The sequence below is a fragment of the Sarcophilus harrisii genome, chromosome 1, assembly GCF_902635505.1.
Source record: "Sarcophilus harrisii chromosome 1, mSarHar1.11, whole genome shotgun sequence".
Lineage (NCBI taxonomy): Eukaryota > Metazoa > Chordata > Mammalia > Dasyuromorphia > Dasyuridae > Sarcophilus > Sarcophilus harrisii.
In genome coordinates, this window is record NC_045426.1 from 9,288,585 (window position 1) to 9,305,006 (window position 16,422).

General features: G+C 48.0%; 1 protein-coding gene across 4 annotated transcripts in view; it reads left to right on the plus strand.

Annotated features, from left to right (window-relative positions):
* Positions 1–16,422, plus strand: part of CACNA1D (calcium voltage-gated channel subunit alpha1 D) — a 289,659-nt gene that overhangs the window by 247,430 nt on the left and 25,807 nt on the right. For all 4 annotated transcript variants that reach the window (XM_031952057.1, XM_031952049.1, XM_031952040.1 and 1 more), the window contains 6 exons: positions 1,698–1,789; positions 2,596–2,755; positions 3,360–3,487; positions 3,613–3,709; positions 4,248–4,350; positions 7,255–7,356. In XM_031952057.1, the coding sequence (XP_031807917.1) occupies positions 1,698–1,789; positions 2,596–2,755; positions 3,360–3,487; positions 3,613–3,709; positions 4,248–4,350; positions 7,255–7,356 (682 nt within the window). The remainder of the gene's footprint in view (positions 1–1,697; positions 1,790–2,595; positions 2,756–3,359; positions 3,488–3,612; positions 3,710–4,247; positions 4,351–7,254; positions 7,357–16,422) is intronic.

A 16,422-nucleotide genomic window follows, 5' to 3' on the forward strand; every position in this document is an offset into this window, starting at 1 on the left:
AAAATTATTTGAGGGAAAAGAGTCTTAAAAGAAATCGCTCAGAGGTTGTAGTCCTGGGTTCAGTTATCACCATTAACTAGAGGTCAGTGAGAAAACTTGGTGTTAGGGTCTATTATAATACAATTTTGTCATTCAGAAACAGGAGGTCTGCATGTGTCCACATTAGGTGGGAAGGTAGGAAAATCAATTCCAAATTGAATAGGCTCTCATAATGGTGAAGTGTGTTCAGCTTGATGAGCACCTCTCTTTTTCTTTGCATTAGTTGCTTTAGTACTGTTTTGTAATGGATGTCCTTTTTATTGCATTTGTTTTACTGATAAGTTCTCTCTCCCTCATCAATCCTTCTCTAATAACACAGATGTAAAATGAAAAGAAACAATTCAGCAAAACCAGTGCACCTCTAAGTGCCTCTGACAGTGCTTGGAGCATTCCACACAGAGTTCCTCACTTCTGCAAGGAAGCAGCCAGTTTTTAATTCTTCTCTGAGCCTTAGCTTGGTCATCCTACTTTCTCAGCCTTCTGTTTCATTTTTTTCCTTTCCAGTTATATATATTTAGTCGTGTTTATATGGTTTTCCTGATTCTATTTACTTCACTTTGAATCAGCCAAAGCGTTTTCTAGGTTTCTCTGAATTATTTACTTTCATTATGTCTTACTATACAGTATGTTTAGCCTTTTCCCACCTTCCACCAAGGTGATGCTATTGATATCTTGGGCTTTGTGGGACCTTTTTTTTCTACCTTTGACCTGGGGTCTGTGTCTCTTTGTCAGAGAATGGGCATGAGGTGTAAAGGAGGGATAGGTCCCCCAAGGCACTCAGACAGACATGGGTAGCCCTTCTTTTTTTTTTTTTCTCCTTCTGGATACCTGTATTTTTATTTTATTTTATTATTATTTTTTTATTTAATAGCCTTTTATTTACAGGATATATACATGGGTAACTTTACAGCATTAACAATTGCCGAACCTCTTGTTCCAATTTTTCACCTCTTACCCCCCCACCCCCTCCCCTAGATGGCAGGATAACCAGTAGATGTTAAATATATTAAAATATAACTTAGATACACAATAAGTATACATGACTAAAACGTTATTTTGCTGTACAAAAAGAATCAGACTCTGAAATATTGTACAATTAGCTTGTGAAGGAAATCAAAAATGCAGGTGTGCATAAATATAGGGATTGGGAATTCAATGTAATGGTTTTTAGTCATCTCCCAGAGTTCTTTTTCTGGGCATAGCTAGTTCAGTTCATTACTGCTCCATTAGAAATGATTTGGTTGATCTCGTTGCTGAGGATGGCCTGGTCCATCAGAACTGGTCATCATCTAGTATTGTTGTAGAGGTATATAATGATCTCCTGGTCCTGCTCATTTCACTCAGCATCAGTTTGTGTAAGTCTCTCCAGGCCTTTCTGAAATCATCCTGTTGGTCATTTCTTACAGAACAGTAATATTCCATAATATTCATATACCACAATTTATTCAGCCATTCTCCAACTGATGGACATCCATTCAGTTTCCAGTTTTTAGCCACTACAAAAAGGGCTGATGGGTAGCCCTTCTTGTAGGCTTTTATTCCCAAGGGGATGTTTTTGACTAAAGAAGCCGGAATCCTTGAAGTCCTGTTGGGTAAACTGCTGCTTCTCCTGTGATCAAAGAGCATTCAGCATCTTTCTTACTTGTTTTTGTTTTCAGATGTTTGGGAAAGTGGCCATGAAAGATAACAACCAGATCAATAGAAACAACAATTTCCAGACATTTCCGCAAGCTGTGTTGCTCTTGTTCAGGTAACTGGCCCTCTTCGGGCTCCACCTTGAGGGGCCCAGTTACTCGTGACTGTGGCGGTTTCTGCAGTGGGAGGTTGTCCAAAATCCAAGTGATGATTCTCTTCCCATTGTTCCTTTTGCCGTTTGCGTGTCCGCGGTTGCATTTCCGGCTCTTCCTTGGGCTGTGGAAATCAGTGTCATGGTGAGAGAACATGCGGTGTCGGGAAGCTCTGGAGTAATGGGAGGAGAATCTTCCTTTCGGCACTTAGCAGCTTGGGGCTAGGAGGAATGAGGGTTCTCATGAACATCGCTCTCCTTGTTTATAAGAGAGAGATTATAATCATTATCTCTGGGTCACTGGGAGGACCAAGTGATGGAGCGTGTCCTAAAAGAGCTGATGAAGTTGTTCAGCTGAGTCAGCATGGTCTGACCCGAAGCTCACATCTAGCTTAGCAAACTCAGGAACCTTGAAGGGTGTTATGCCAGTTTGGAGGAGGGAAGAGGTGGGAGAAGGAATGTTGGTGCAACTTTGGAGGATGAATGACTTTCAGTGCTTGAGAAGTGCCCAAGGACGAATGTGCCAAATCCCAATTGTCTTGTCTCTTCATCACCATAGTTATCAGCATCTATTTGGCAAAATATGGAAGCAATCAGAGACTTGTTTTATTTTAAATCTATAATCTGGATCTGTTTTTAATTCAAACTCGTGTTCCCTAAAATCATTGGGTTGGGTGATGTATATGTTTATACAAATGCACACGTATAGATGTATACGTTTATTTATGTGTGCCTTTCTATAACCTTTCTTTCCGCTTTTCCCCTCAAAGGTGTGCCACTGGTGAGGCTTGGCAGGAAATCATGCTGGCGTGTCTCCCTGGGAAGCGGTGCGACCCGGAATCTGATTATAGTCCTGGGGAGGAATTCACATGTGGCAGCAATTTTGCCATTGTTTATTTCATCAGTTTTTATATGCTCTGTGCTTTTCTGGTAAGTCCTAAAAGCCTCATCATTGCTGGCCACTGGTTTGGGGGCAGGAGGGTGTTTGAGCCCTTGGCCATCAAGCTCATTGACAGAGTGGCCTCGGTTCCAGCTGCTCCCGGCCCCGCTACTGGCTGCTCCAGCTGCCCATGGGTCCTGCTCTGGCTGCAAGCGACCAGGGTGCAAGTGGAGAAGGCTTCTCTCCTCCTACTCCCGCGCAGACTCATCCCACAACTGTCCTGGAAGGGCAGACTTTCAGGGGGACGGGGTCTCCGAGGGCTGCAGCAGCCTGGGGCTGGTGGAATGTGCCGAGCCTGGACGGGCTGGGCTATGTCCGCTTTATCTAAGTGAGCATCCTGGGCTGCTGGCTCAAACTCCTTGGCTCCCCCCTTTCCCTCAGAATAATTTTATAACCTAATTATACCTTCTGCCCCCAGAATGATCGAAGGCCCTTCATCAGTGCCGATTGGGGGAGGGGGGGTATCCAACTGAATCTTAAAACTTCCCTTTGTTAAACAGCTGTTTCCTTAAGACATTTCCAGGCCACCTCCCACTGCCCCAACTGAAGCCTCTTCCCTGGGATTCAGTCCATTTTATTCCCCCCCATGCCTAGATCATCAATCTGTTCGTGGCTGTCATCATGGACAACTTTGATTATCTGACTCGTGACTGGTCTATTTTGGGTCCACATCATTTGGATGAATTCAAGAGAATATGGTCGGAATATGACCCAGAAGCGAAGTAAGTGGGGGGCCTTTCTGCCCCAGGGGCCATGTTCCTGGGTGGGGCCGCCCCACAGTCCCTGCCGGCTAGGGCTCTCCCCGGAGGGTTGCCACGCTGCCCCCCTCACGCTGCATTTGTTTCAGAGGAAGAATTAAGCACCTCGATGTGGTGACTCTGCTGCGCCGGATCCAGCCGCCCCTGGGGTTTGGCAAACTGTGCCCACACAGAGTAGCCTGCAAGGTAGGTATGACGCGTGGCACCCTCCCGCCGGGCAGGCAGTGAAAGCCCACAGCTCCTCTCCTTCCGGAAGTGGGGGAGGCAGAGGAAGGAACCTGAGAAGGAGGGCTCTCGGCCAGAGGGAGGGCTTTCACAGAGAGGAGACTGCTGGCACCGGGCACCACCTTATCCTCCTGCCAGCCTTCCCTTCTTCAGGGGAGGAAATGGAGATCCTGCTAGAGACGGGTGAGGTTATTGGGCTAAATCCGTATGGACCCAAGGCCGCCCCTACAGGACATATTCCCAAATATAAGCTGATTTTGTCATTGCGTTTGCCTCATCCTCAGAAAAATCTGTGTACAGAAAACACACTAGTTGACGCAAGTCAGGCGAGGGGTCCATAGAGTGATGGTGGGGGGTCAGTCTCTGAGGACCCTCAAGCCTTCCAGGGCCCACGGCAAAAGAGTTGGGGAAGTGTGAGTCTCTAAGATTCGGGCCATTGGCCAACTCTGGAGTGATGGTGGTCATTGCTTCTCTGAAGATGCTTGTCTTTTATTTACAGAGATTGGTTGCCATGAACATGCCTCTCAATAGTGATGGAACGGTCATGTTTAATGCCACGTTATTTGCCTTGGTTCGAACGGCTCTCAAAATCAAGACTGAAGGTAACAATTTTGCCAGGCTGAGAAAAGTTGAATGGAAATGAAAAGTGATGACCCAGATTTGGACCTCTTCCCCTAGAAGCCTTTCAAAAATGTTTTCTGTGCGAATGATCAAGACTAGAAGAAGAGAAGGAAAGGGGAAGGGTACCCTTAGCTTTTAGCAATCTTTCCTTCCTCTATCTCCTCTCCTGTTTTCACTTCCTTTTCTTCCTTCTCCTCTTCTTCCTCATTTTCTTCTTTTTCCTCTTCCTCCTTTTCTCTGGGCATAGAAGAAAAGAATCACAGAATTTCAGAACTGGGCCTCAGGTCTCTGGCCTTCAGTGACCTTCTAATCCAACCTATATGTGGAAAAATGATTTCCTCTCCTCTCAGGACCCTTAATGAGGGCCAGCCCTCCATCTCCTGAGGCAGCCTGTATGCTTGTGGGTAGCTCCAATCCTTAGGGAGTTTCTGCTCATACTGAATGTCACTTTGCCCCCTTTCATCTTCCACACTTTCTTCCTGGTTATGCTCAATTACAACCTTCCAGCTCCTGCTTTCCCAGCCAAGATGGACATGTCTTAACTCCTGTCTTCGGGGACTCACTTCAGATACTTGAAGACAGCTCTTTGGCACTGGCTAAAGCTTCTCTTGTGTCCCTAAGGCATTCCTCCCTGACCCTCACATGGGGGGAATTGAAGACCCTTCATCAGTCTCATTGTTCTCTAATCACTCTCCAGCTTAAGAGATAGCCCTATTTCTTACCAAGACCAATTTCTCTATAGGAGCCCCAAATGTTAACATCGGAAGGGGCCTTCAAGACCATAGGATCTGTGGGGAAATAGCTCTGGTGGCCTTTGCTTCCTAGTGCCAGTCATTCAGTCAACAACATTTTTAAAGAATTTATTTCATTTCCAAGACTTGTGCTAAACCCTAAGGTTTCTTAGAAAGGAACAAATTAGTCCCTGTCTCAAGGAACTTCTTTATAATGGGCAACATCACATGTAAATCACTAGGGTTCTAACTATTCCTATAGTTCCAGAGTAGATTGTAGGTTGGGTAAGAGGGAAGATATCAGAAGCCTGGAGCAGGCAGTGGGGGTCAGGGGGACACCACCTGCCAAAAGGGAGATCTAGGTGGAGTTAGAGGAAGTCAGGGAATAGCTAGAGGAGGGAAGGATGGGGAGCATTTTAGATTTGGGGGACCAACCCCACTGCAAAGGCACAAGTAGGGAGAAGGAGGAGGCCAGGGAAGATGAATTGGGTGTATGAAGACTGGAAATGTATGATGGACCCAGCTAAGGAAGTGCTTAAAAGGCCAAGGCACATCTTGTTGGATCCTGGAGATAATAGGAAAGCACTGGGGTCAGGAAGCAGTAGAGTGATGTGGCTGGACTCTGGCTTTAGAAAAGTCCCCTTGGCCACTGAGCTTGAATGTGAGGAGGGCAGCTAGGAGGCCGCTGACCAGGTGTCGCTGGGCCTGAGTGAAGAGATGGGACTGGATGACACACCTCGGCCAAGACAAGAAGCAGAAATGCCCCCTGCTCCTTCCCCTCCATGCAAAGCTTTTTAACATCTTTCCCAATTCTCTCTTGGCTCAGCCCATCTTCCAAGCATTCAGGGCCTTGCCCAGCCTGCTTCCAGATCTGGGATGGGCTAGTTCCTTTCCCACCTCAATGCCATCTCTCAGGCAGTACTTGAGGCCTGGAGGCCTCTTGGCTTTGTCCTCTCCTGTTTCAAAAATGTGAAGTCCTCTAGGAAGAACCCTTTCCCAACTCCCTTCAGGCCCACAGAATTCTGGGTCTGATGACTCTAGAAGGCCCTTCTTATAGAATATTACAAAGTCCACTTCCCATGTTGGTATCTTGCCTCAATGATGGACTGCAAGTTCCTTGGGGAAAGGGACTCTGTCCTGTTAATCTTAGTGTTTCTGCTGCCAGTAGTTCTCGAAATACTTAATAAACATGTTAGGTGTAGGCCCCCCTTCACTGGGGCCTTCCAGCAAAGGCTGACCCTTTGTCAGAGATGTCTTAGAAAGAATTCTTTTTCCACCATGGGTTGGACAGGATGGCCTGTGGGATCCTGGTTCTTTGTTCTGTGGTCAACTTAGCATGCATTTATTAAATGCCTCTGTGTGCCAGGCGCTGTGCTAAGCCCTGAGGAGAGAAGGAAAGAGAAAATATGGGCCTGTTCTCAAACTCACAGCCTAATGGGAGAGATGACATGTAGACAGCCAGAAATGGGATAAATTGGAGAGAGACTCAGAGACAAGTCATTGGGGGCTCAGGAAGGGAGGTCACTGGGCTCAAAAGGGGCTTATCATACATGGTGGAGTTTGAGCTGAGACTTGGAGAGCAGGGAATCCAGGACGAAGAGAGAATAAGCAAAGGCAATGCCCAGCTTATAGGAGGTCCATGTCACTGGATTACAGAGCAAGGGAAGTAGTGTAGAGTGGAAGAAGAATGGCAGGGGAGGAAGGGGTTCAAGGGAGAAGGGTATTGAGAGCCAAATGTGGCAGGTATTGATTGGGGAGTGATGTGGAGGAAGCAGGAAGCCAGAGAGGGAGAGTTTGCTGGTCTTGGGCATAAGGTCGGGGTGCATCTTGCACCTTTGGGGCACAGTCAGGGGATGAATCTGCCCAGAGTACAGAGTGTCCCTCCATGGGAAGATGGGAAAGGGCAGGTGGGCTCTGATCAGGAGTCGAAGGAATTGAGTTGAAAGCAGGGGATTGGAAAGTGAGGTGGGGGAGCAAGAAAACAGGAAGAAAGGGGGCCTCTGAAAGGTGGGGCGACTGCTGGGCTCCCTGGGGACAGGAACTGAGGGGCGGGTCCCAAGTCAGGCAGCCATGTCCTTCACCCCCAAGACACGGCTTCTGATGCCATGAAGAGCCAACCTTTGCTGGGATTGGTCTTGCCTTGTTTTCTTTCAGGCAATCTGGAACAGGCAAATGAGGAGCTGCGAGCAGTCATCAAGAAAATATGGAAGAAGACCAGTATGAAGCTTCTGGATCAAGTTGTCCCTCCAGCTGGTGGTCAGTGCAATCCATTTTCCACAGTGTGGTTGAGCTCTGAGTCTATTATGGTAGCCAGAAAGACAGGGCTTGCAGAATGCCAAGATGCCCATTTTTAGCATGAGCCCACCCCAAAGGGTGCTCCAGGGTTTGGGCTGTGTGGGGAAATGTGAAGGTCATTTTGGCTGCGGGGGAGAGGGGAGGGACACTGGTTTTCAAAGGTAGAAAGGAAATGAAGACCAGGTGGCTGGAAAGTGAATTTTCTTTCTAGCATTTAAGCTAATGAGAGAGAATGAGTGACAGAGATAGAGAAAAGGGAGGGGAAGGAGAGAGAGACAAAGGCAGAGAGAATGAGAGAGGGAGAAATAGAGAAGGGGACAGAGAGAAAGAATGAGAGAGAGAGACAGAGACAGAGAGACAGACAGAAACATAGACAGAAATAGAGAAGGGGACAGAGAAAGAATTAGAGAGAGCAAGGCAGAAATATACAGAAAAGGGGATAGAGAAAGAAAAGAGACAGAAAGAGAGAGAGAGGGGCAGAAATAGAAGAGGACAGAGAAAGAATGAGAGAGAAAAGGGAAAGAGAGAAAAAGAGAAAGGAACAGAGAGAAAGGAAAGAAGAGGGAGACAAAAATAGAGAAGGGGACAGAGAGAAAGAATGAGGGAAAGGCAGAAATAGACAGAAGAGGACAGAGAAAGAATGAGAGAGAGAAAAGGGAGAGAGAAATAGAGAAGGGGACAGAAAGAATAAGAGAGAGAAAGGCAGAAATAGACAGAAAAGGGGACAGAGAAAGAGAAGAGACAGAGAGACAGAAAGAGAGAGAGAGAGAGGCAGAAATAGACAGAAGAGGACAGGGAAAGAATGAGAGAGAGAAAAGGGAAAGAGAGAGACAGAAATAGAGAAGGGGACAGAGAGAAAAAAGGAGAGACGGAGACAGAAATAGAAAAGGGGAGAGAGAGAATGAGAAAGAAATAGAAAAGGGGACAGAGAAAGAGAAGAGAGAGACAGACAGAGATAGAGACAGAGAGAGATAAACAGAGCTAGACAGAGAAAGACAGAGAGAGGGTCGGGAGGTTAGGGTTAGGGTTAGAGTTGGGAGTCGGGTTAGGGTTAGGGTTAGGGTTAGAGTCGGGAGGCGGGAGGCGGGAGTCGGGAGTCGGGAGGCATTTAGGGTTAGGGTTAGAGTCGGGAGGTATCCTTTTATCTTTGGTTTTGGAGTTAATAGAGGCAGAGAGAGGCAGAAATAGAAGAGGACAGAAAGAATGAGAGAGGCAGAAAGAAAATGAGAGACATGGGTGAGGGTACAGAGGGGCTAAGGCAGAGAAAGCTTTCCAAGGGAGCAGCCATCAGTTTTGTTCAGGAAGCTGAAAAACATTTTTCTCTTTGCCTTTTTGCTTCTCAAGAAAGACAGGCAGCTTTCAGAATTTGAAATGGTCTTTTGGTGAATGTTGTCTTTAAGAGCGAATGTCTCACCATTTGTAGACAGAACATCCCCTTCAGCTCAGGACTCAAATAGCATCAGAGCTAACTCGCCCGCTTGATTTCTTGTGGTTTGCCTTACAATAACAGATCTTTTTTCTTATTTATATATACATATATATCTGTATTGGACAGTGATACATATGCATATATAACCCGCTTCCATTTTCTTTCCTTGGCGCACAGTCAGAGCTAGGCGGTTCTTTTTGACCTGCTTTTCCTGGTTTTAAAGGTGCAGAGTCTGTTGCTGCAGGGCCTCCCCCAATTGGCTTGTTGGCTCTCCCGGGGCCTGTGTGCCTACTTGGCTGGTCCCTCAGTGCATCACCGGCCTGGCAGCTCTGGGAGGGTCGGGCTCAGGCCTAGAAGCTGCCTAGGGTTCAGCCCAGCCAGACCCTATGCAGAAGTGACCACGGGCACCATCTCCGCCCTGAAGGGAGCCCCTGAGGTCAGGCATGGCCTCCAGCTTAGAGCTGGGGAAGATGGCCCCCAAATGGGAAGCAAAGCCAAACCCTCACCCCAAGAAAACCAGAGCCTCCCCAGAACCAACGCTGCACATTTAAAACACCCTTCCCGACTCCCGTTCCCTCCTCTGGCTCCCCGAGTGCTCGCATGGCCTCAATAAACTGCTCTCTCGAACTGTCGTAACCATGTGCTTGAGCTCTCTCTGCAGCCTCCTCCTCTCGAGTCTCAGTCTTTCCGAATATTCTGAAGCAATTCTGTTTTAGGGCGGTGGCATGGAATCAGCGTTATCTCTTGCCAACTATTCCCCTCCTGTCTTTTCTGTGACTCGGATGCATGCGTCAGAATGGCCGCCTGGGCCTAGCACAGACATGGCCTCGGGCTGGGGAAGGGGCCCCCGTGCTGCCCCTCTTCCCCCCGACCCTCCTCCACACTGACCCACTGCCACCAGCTCCCTTAACTTGGCAGGAGCAGGAAGTTCCCCAAACTGGCCTGCCATCCACACCTTCCAGGTCTCTCCCACCCATAGGTGGTTTGTAGAAGGATCCCAGTAAGGGTTAGCTCCTTATTGACAGGAACAGAATGCTGAAAGTCCTTGTTCTGCCATTGGGGATGTCTCCCCTTTTAAGGGTAACCCCGCCCCAGGAAGATCCCACGTGAGAATGCATCTGAGCCATGGCCAGTCCCACCTCTGAACTCAGCTCTGCTTTCTGAAGAACCTGAGACACAAGTAAAGTGTCCTGGGGCTGAGGTGGCCGAGAGAAGATGGCCACAGCTCCTTGGGCTGATTTCCTGGAGAGTCGCCCCCGGGGCCCCGTAGTCCCTCAGGGCATCCGTGTGGCCCCAGAGATGACAGCGGATGGACTCAGGCACCAAGCTGGGAGTTGCAGGATCTTGAAAAAGTGGCCCTGAGGGATGTTCCAGAGAAGCCGAGCCCCATCTCCCTACTCGGCTGTGGCTTTCCTCTCAGCCGTTTCTGGAATTGTCCAGAAAGAACATGTGGCCTTGTGGGCCGTAGATGAGATGCGAAGGGAGCTGCTGGGAGGCTGAGATGCCCAGGGAGAGCAGGAGGGCTTGTTCATGAAGCAGTGAGGAGGTTCGCGTGCTTGGACTGAAAAGTAAATCTGTACAATGGGGGGGGGCGAGATTTAAGGTGGAGAAGGACTGGAAAGGAGGGACAAGGTGGGGGGTGGCTTTGAGCACAAGCTGGATCCTTTTTTTTTTTTTTTTTTTTTTTTTTAGGGTTAGGGTTAGGGTTAGAGTCGGGTTAGGGTTAGAGTCGGGAGGCGCGAATTTAGGGTCGGGAGGTTAGGGTTAGGGTTAGAGTTGGGAGTAGGGTTGGTTAGGGTTAGGGTTAGGGTTAGGGTTAGAGTCGGGAGGCGGGAGGCAGGAGTCGGGAGTCGGGAGGCATTTAGGGTTAGGGTTAGAGTCGGGAGGTATCCTTTTATCTTTGGTTTTGGAGTTAATAGAGAGCCACAAGTGTTGAGGGAGGAGTGAGTGATGGAGCCAGTCATGCATTAGGGCCATGACCTTGGTATCTGAGGGGAGAACGGATTGGAGTGAGGAGAGACTTGGGACAGGGATTCCACCGGAACGGTTCATAGAGAGACCAGGCCTGCCCAACGTGAGAGAGGGTGGTGTCTGCCCCGTGGGGCTGAGCAGCCTTGGCCACGGAAGACCTGTGGCAGTGAGAGGGAGAGAGGGTGGAGCGAGACACCAGGCTATGAGCCTGGATGACCGGGAAGGTGACAGAGACCTCGCCAGGAAAGTTAAGAAGGGAGCGTTTAGATGGAGAGATAATGATTAATGCTTAGATATGTTGGGTTTATGTTGTTTGGGGTGATCTATTCTGAGATGCAGATGAGGTCAGGAAAGAGGTAAGGGCTGGATCTGAGAATAATCAGCATAGAGATGACCACTGAATCCATGGGAGACAATGAGATCACCAAGAGAAACAGAACAGAAAGAGGGCCCAGGACAGAGCCCTGGGAGACACTTGCAGTTAGTGGGGCTGAAAGGGTCAGGTAGATAGGTAGGGGCAGATCCAGTAAAGAGATAGGCCAAAGACCCAGAGGGAAGAAAGCTCTCGGAGAAAAGGGTGATTAACAGTTACAAAGGTCAGGGGCCCTCAGACTGTTAGGAGACCACTGGTGTCCTTAAAGAGACCCATTCTGGGTACTTGATGAGGTCAAAAGCCAGGTTGCAGAGTTAGGAGAGAAAGTGGGAGTCCTGTGATCATAAATGGCCTTGTCAGTGTAGCCACCGAGAGTGGAGAAGATGAGGTGACAGCTAGTGGGGATGGAGAGATCAGCGAGGATCCAGGAAAGAGATGTGGGTATGAGGGAAGCAGCCAGTAAACAGAAGCCTGGGGACCAAGGAGGGGGGAAGAGGGGAAGACGGCCTCCTCCACTGGCTGGACTCTGCCCATGTGTGCATTTAGAGGCGTTTGCCTTGTTAAAAAGGGAGGGGGCACTTCTCCAGGTGAGATGGGCTGAGGGAGGAGACAAGGACCTCCAGGCCCTCCAGGGAAAGATGAGGAGGAGGGAGATGAGGGAGCTCTCATCAAAGGGCCTCAATTTCTTCAGTGAAGTTTGAGACCAGAATCACAGGAGAGAAGGTTGGGGGGTGGGGCAAAGGTTTGGAAAAACTGCTCTAGTGAATGTGTTAGTGAGTCAGTGAGAGGGGAAATTAGGATCAGCGGAAGTCAATGAGTTGTCTTGGACATTTGGGGTTTAGGGTGTCAATGGGACATTGAATTTTGAGATTCAAGACGAGGCTGGATGCAGATTTGAGAATCATCTTCTTAGAGATGGTAATTAAATCCAAGGGAACTAGTGCAAAGTAACACAGATGGAGAAGAGGGTCCAAGATGAGGCCTTGGGGAGACATCAGTGGTGAGGGGGAGCAGCAAAAGAGACCAGGAGGAACAGAACAAGAGGTAGGAGGAGAACCCTAGAAAAAAGTCACTAGAAAACCTAGTGAGAAGAGCCTTGGATCGAGGACAATGTCAAAAGCAGAAAAGGCCATTGGATTTGTCAGTAAAGAGATCCTTGGTGACTTTGAAGATCTTCAATCCAGGCTCCTCCCGTATCTGCCCTTTGAACTCCCAGAGTTCTGTAGAAGGACTGCTTCTTTGAGTAGGTCAGACACCTTTGTCATGGACCTGTCTCACAAAGCGATTATAGCTCCAGGTAGCATCTGGGTACGTCTCTCACTCCCATCCCCAGAGTTCAAAGAGTGATTTTCATGTATTTTAAAACACAGCAGTAAACAAAAAACAATCATGGAAAATGGAGAAAAATAGTCCTCGCTGGGAAACCACTTGATTCAAATTTACCCAGGAAAATGCTTATAAACTAGCTTAGGTTTCATCTTAGATGAGTATGTGTTCAAATGACCCGAAGTCCTGCCCGCTTCTCAGCAACATCTGAAGCCATGACATTTGGAGCAACTAGAGAGAGGGATGACTGAAGCATCCGCCCACTCTGCAAAGTCAGGCTGTGGCTCCAGCCCCAGAGCCAGGACCAGAGCCGGCCCGCTTGTCTCATTGTTGCAGAGGGTCTTAGGGGCTTTGCACAAAGCCCGGCATTTAGTCAAGTGCTTAAGAAATGTCTTGTGGCCTTTCTACTAGAACACATGCAAAGTGGATTGATTGACTTCTCCCCTTCTTCTTCCTGGACACCTTTGCAGAAAGCAAAAGGGATCCCAGGCTTTGGCCAGAGCTGAGAGCCTCCTCCTTCCTGGCTTTGGAGCTCTCTCTGGATTCACTGACATCGCTAAGACTCCCAGCATTTCCGAAGTCCTTCCGTGATCTACCTCCCCTCCCTGGGGCAGATTGCAGCCTTCCTCTCCTGAGAATCTTCCCACTATTTCTTGCTCCTTTCTTGCTTCAGGCCCTTTATGGGGCATTTTGTGAATAGCAGGGAGGACCTGGAGCTGGTCCCTCTTGTCCTTTGTTCTCCTTGCCTTTTCTGATCATTTCCAGCCCTTCTTCGTGGCCACAGCGTGCTTACAAGTGGATAATGGCTGGGCCTTCTTGTAACCCTGTTTATCTCTTTGCTCCCTTGTGAGTCACCCCAACTTTGCTTGTGAAGTTCGTGATGTCCCATGAGGTCTCCCCGGAAGAACCTGGGGGTGAAAAAGGTGGGGTTGGGGCCAGGAGACATCTCGTATCTTGGATTCTTTTTAACGGTAACAACAGTAACAAAAACTCCCACTTATTGAAATAGTGACATCATTACATGGTGAACAGAGAGCAGGCCCTGGGGCCAGAAAGACCAAAATTCACACCAACCCCTGGCTGTTCCAACAGGATGACTTTGGGCGAGCCCTTCCATGCCCAGGCCCTCCCTCTAAGACTCCAGGGCGGGAAGCAGATGGGGAGTGGGAGTTCCTTGCCTGGGATTTCTCTGGACCAGTGAGATCACAAGCTTGAAGCCAAAGAACAGTGACAGTAGTAGGGACGGCTCCATCCCAGCGACCCCAGAAGGACACGCTCTTCCTACCCACATTTTCTGATCGAGGACTCCAAGACTGAGAGCTTGGGCGACGGCCCAGCAGCCCCAGAGGGGACACCTGGGTTTTGAGGCAAGGTTCAGCCCAGGCTCAGCTTCTCTCCACAGTGTCCCATTGCCTGAGCCCCTGGGAATGCCCCAGTGCAGTCGGACGGCTTTCTTCCTCTGGTTCAGTTCTGGGCCAACCTCAGCATCTACCAGCTGTGCCCGCTTCAGCCAGCGCGCCGACGGGTCACTCAGCGGGTGAGCCGGCCAGATGGGCTTGTTCAGGGATCCGGGGCTTCTCCCTTGTGCATAGTTCTCATCGGAGAAATCTTGTCATTCTCTGGGACTTGACGCATTTGGTGGAGCATCTGTAAATGAGACGTTCTGGACGGCCTCCTATCCGTCCACAACAGGTTCTTATATCCAATGAGGCGACCCCGTGAATCGAGGCTGGCCCAGTTCCCTATTCATTGTCCTGGGCCTACAGTCAGGAAAACCCGAGTTCAAATTTAGCCTCTGACACTAGCTATGTGACTGTGGGCTCATCCCTTCATGGCTGTTTGCCTTAGTTCACTCATCTATAAAATGGATAGTTGTGAGGATCCAGTAAGATGATATTTTTAAGGATTTTAGCAGACTTAAGAGTGCCATAAAATTCTGGCTATTATCATTATTAAATTTATTCATATCATTATCATTTTTAAGATTATTAATATCAAACTTGTCAAGAGCTTTTTTTAAAAATGGAAGAAAACTCTGACTTTCCATTAGTGGCTAGTGAAAATAAAGATGTAATCTTATTTTCTCCATCTAGCTCTTCTGAGATCTGTCTCTGATTTCTGGGAGCCTAGGTTAAGAACCGCTGCTCGCTAACAAATCTGATTTCCTTTCACTTAGCCTCATGGCAGTGGATAGAGCAGGGGTCTGGAGTTAGGAAGACCCAACTTTGTACTAGCTGTGGGACTCTGGACAAGTCACTTAATCACTGTTTGCCTTGGTTTTTTCATCTGTAAAAGGGAGACAAAAGCAACATCTTCCTCCCAGGATTGTTGTGGTCCTTTCAGGCTCAAACAAAATAATGTCTGTTAAATGCTTAGCTTGGTCTGGCCCAGAGTAGTCAATGTGGAATGTGAGCTATCGTCATCATCATCATCATCATCATCATTACTACCCTTGAGTCCGCATCTTCTTGCGTGATATTTTGCTTACTGTTGGTCACTGGAAGATCATTGAAGAAGTGATGCTTGGGTTTGCATCCATCAAGGCATTGTCTGTGACTTCAACACATGTGAGAAAGAAGCCTTGTTGGAGAAGAGCCTTCCAGGACACATTTGTCTCTTCTGCAATTGGTGACTAGGAATAAGAGAACAAGCCGATGATATTTGGGAAATGTTCTGAAATGGCCCCAAAGCTTCTCTTTGCCTCCCTCTCTGCCCAGTGAGCTCTTGCATCCACCATACCTGTTCGTCCTTGAAGTGAATGTAAACTGTTAGAGAAAATCCTTCGTGGCAGACTCCCTCTACCCTTCTGACGTTTTCATCAAGCGTGCCTTTAATAGGTGTGCAAACGATTTCCCCACAGAGTCTGGAAGGGAGGCAAGTAGGCAGGCGTACGTCTTCTCAGATTTATCTTTCAGTTATACTGTCTGTCTTGGGTTTTTAGGCTGGTAAATTGGTCCCACGTGCCTTCAAAATGATTTTGTCTTCCTTGGTGACCTATTCTAGGTACACTTGGTTTAGTCCAGTTGTTCTTCCTCCTTTTTTTTCCTTAAGTGTATTCTTTATAGAATGAAATCTAAAGTAAATTCTAGAATTCTTTCTTATAAGAGGAAATAAATTCATTCAATCAAAAATTCCCTCCCTGCTTTGTATCTCTTCCTTGCTCTGGATTATTTCCACCTAAACGTGAAAAAGGAGTAGAAGTTTCTACGTTGAATCCAAACGTCACCTCTTTCCCTCCTTCCCTGCCACATTCAGAGCTCACCTTCAGTTCAGCAGACCACGCAGAGCACTGTTCTAGGTACCAGGGAAGACACAGATAAATACAGCATGGTTCCTATATTAAGAGTATGGCAGAGACCCAAATGCAAAATGGAGTCAGAGTCCCCGAGAGAAGAGAACACACCCTCTTCTTCCCATAATTCTGCTTCTCTCCGCTAACTTTCTCTCCTGGCTGTCCAGTTTTTAATTCTTAAAAACTTCTGAAGTCCAGTCAACCATTGTGCTCATCTTACTAGGTAAAAAGGCCACAAAATAATAGCGGCCACCATTTACAGAATACTTTACAACCGGCAAAGGACTTTACACACAGTGTCTGTTTTGACATGGGACAATGATTTTTAAATTCTGCTTTTTGGAGATCCAGGCGTGGCTCTGCTGCTTGGGGACCTGGATTCTCCCAAGAAAAACCCGGTTCCCTAACATGGATTGCTCTGTCTAGAAGAGCCTCAGCAACCATCCAGCTACCAATGGCCTTTTCCACCAGGACCAAATTGACTAACCCAGGAGTGAAAATCAAATTGTAGCCTCTTCAAGGACCATGAGTCTCAGGCTCAACCATTCTCTTGAAGCCAATCACTGGTCTTTGGGGTTCTCCAAAGGGAAAAGATTGGGAGCTCTAGCACCCTGCTCATTTCAAAAATGTCCAAAA